The sequence below is a fragment of the Empidonax traillii genome, unplaced genomic scaffold (genome assembly GCF_003031625.1).
Source record: "Empidonax traillii isolate 1590-97213 ecotype Southwest subspecies unplaced genomic scaffold, ASM303162v1 scaffold815:size503231, whole genome shotgun sequence".
NCBI lineage: Eukaryota > Metazoa > Chordata > Aves > Passeriformes > Tyrannidae > Empidonax > Empidonax traillii.
The window spans coordinates 270,302-272,504 of NW_020956008.1; the positions used below are offsets into that span (position 1 = coordinate 270,302).

The 2,203-nt window shown below is 36.3% G+C and overlaps 1 protein-coding gene across 5 annotated transcripts in view; it reads right to left on the bottom strand.

The window, feature by feature from the left end:
- Window positions 1-2,203, bottom strand: part of SLC35F5 (solute carrier family 35 member F5) — a 24,509-nt gene that overhangs the window by 14,796 nt on the left and 7,510 nt on the right. For 4 of the 5 annotated variants that reach the window (XM_027901787.1, XM_027901790.1, XM_027901791.1 and 1 more), the window contains exons 4-5: window positions 1,489-1,630; window positions 244-387 (exon numbers count right to left, since the gene is read on the bottom strand). In XM_027901787.1, the coding sequence (XP_027757588.1) occupies window positions 244-387; window positions 1,489-1,623 (279 nt within the window). In that variant the 5' untranslated portion in view covers window positions 1,624-1,630. The remainder of the gene's footprint in view (window positions 1-243; window positions 388-1,488; window positions 1,631-2,203) is intronic. The other variant, XM_027901792.1, reaches the window with a different exon arrangement.

Below are 2,203 nucleotides of genomic sequence, written 5' to 3' on the forward strand. Positions count from 1 at the left end.
CTTTCCTTTCCTTTCCTTTCCTTTCCTTTCCTTTCCTTTCCTTTCCTTTCCTTTCCTTTCCTTTCCTTTCCCAATATAACTATGACTGCCATGTCCTCCTGTGCCAGGACTCAGTTTACAATTACTTTTCTGAAAGTACTATTTCATAAATATGTAAACTCTGCCCCTCTCTAGTTCTTATTTTAGGCTTTTTTTCTGTACAAAATACAAATACCACAACATTTATGGAGTTATGATACTTACAAAGGCTGCATGCCTTCCACGAAACCCACGAGTACACTGTTGCCTCCATGGTTTCCAAACAATAAATCCCAAGAGGTATAGAACAAACATGGATGTTTTTGCAAACGTACTGAAAAAAGGTTTGTTGTACTTTGTAAAAACATACTGTGGAAAGAAAATAATTGCAGTATCCAAAATTACCAAATAGGTGAGAATTCACAAAAATGAATGAACAGGTGTGAGAATATACTCCAGAACAGTCTGGAGCAGCACAATAAACATTGGTAGGGATGTCCAAAATAACCACGTGCCCTACTTGTTCTGGGGGTACCCCCTCCCCAGCTATTTCTAATGCCAACAAGAAGGCCCTGAGCCATTTTGTAAGACACAATGCCACCAGAAAAAAATTATTTATTACTCATATCAAACAAAGCAATATATTTATATGCCACTGAACTCAAATAGGTCTGAAAATACCTTTATATACAAATATTTTCTAAATTAAAACCCCCTTTTGTAAGCAGTAGCATAGTAATAAAAAATTAGAGAAGATTACTTCGATTAAGTAACATTTCAGTATCAATATGATTCCACCAGCTCATTGGAAAAAATGTTTTATTAATAATACACGTTAAGAACAAAATTTGTATATGCTTAATTTCAAGACTGATATAAAACATAACAGAAACCTGAATTTGACCAGAATTTGTTAAATTTCTTAAAACCTCAATTTCCACTGCTAAAGCTCTGTTTTAAGTCCTCAAACTTTACATGGAGTAAATACCATAACAGTTTCAATATGGTGAACATACGAACTAGATGCAATTATAAGGCTTAAACTCCATGACCTGAGCCCTTTCACCCCGGACTTCTATATGCCCTGATCTATAATCCATCACGTTACACCTCGTTTGCTGCTTTTTGGGAAACATATGGGCATTATTTTAATCATTATGGCAATAAACAAAAGAAACTCCCTATTTACTGTACGGAGTTATGAGCTCATGCTGTTCAATTTTAAAGTTATCAGCAACACCTTCTGTCTCAAAAGCAGCAGTCACTGAGTTGAGCTTATTTGTGACTTGTAGTGGATACAGGCTGGTTCACTCAAAGGTGAACCCAAAGGGTATCACCTTCCCCATACTGAAAAGGTGGTAAATATTACACAACAAGACCCACTGAGCGTTTGAGTGACCACGTTTCTGCTGCATCTTTCTCTTCAGTAGGCTTCTATTTCCCCTTTAAGATGTGTGGAGCAACACTTACAGAAGTGAGTTCCGAAGAGGCAACCCATATCACATCCACAAGGAGGAGGATGACGATTCCCAGAGCCAGTCGCCGTCGCTGAACGGATGAGCTGCTCTGGGAGCTCATTCGGTTCATGATAAAAACCCACAGCATTTGTAACCTGGTTAAGGTCAATAAAGGAATAAACCCCAAAAGATTACAACAGTGACACAAAAAAAAAACAAAACAAAAAAAACCCCAAACAAACAAACAAAAAAAACCCACAACAATAAACAGCAGGACAAGTGTTTCATATACATGAATTGGGCCCATATGTAAGGACACATATGCTTGTGCTTGTTAAAAAGCAGATCTGGGACAGATAAGGCATGAAATTTTCATTGGGGCAATTAAAAAGTAAATCTTGACTTTTAGAGAATTTACTCTAAAGTTTACTTCAGTGCTCTAGCACTGAAGTAAGCAAGAGTAGGTAAAACGTACAATGCCTTTTGGGAATTTCTATGCTACAAGTTTTGCTAAATTTGAAAGCACTATATTTTGGTACGTTCAGATACCTGACAGTAGAAATTAGGTTGATGTCTTGGGCCAAATATAATTCTGCTAAAAGTAGTCAGAAACACGTTTAAACTTAAGCATTTAACAAATATTTCCAAAGTCATAGCATGGCATTTGGGTAAATTATGATCCCTCAAAGCATGAAGAGTTTAAAAAAAAAAAAAAAAAAAGACAAATT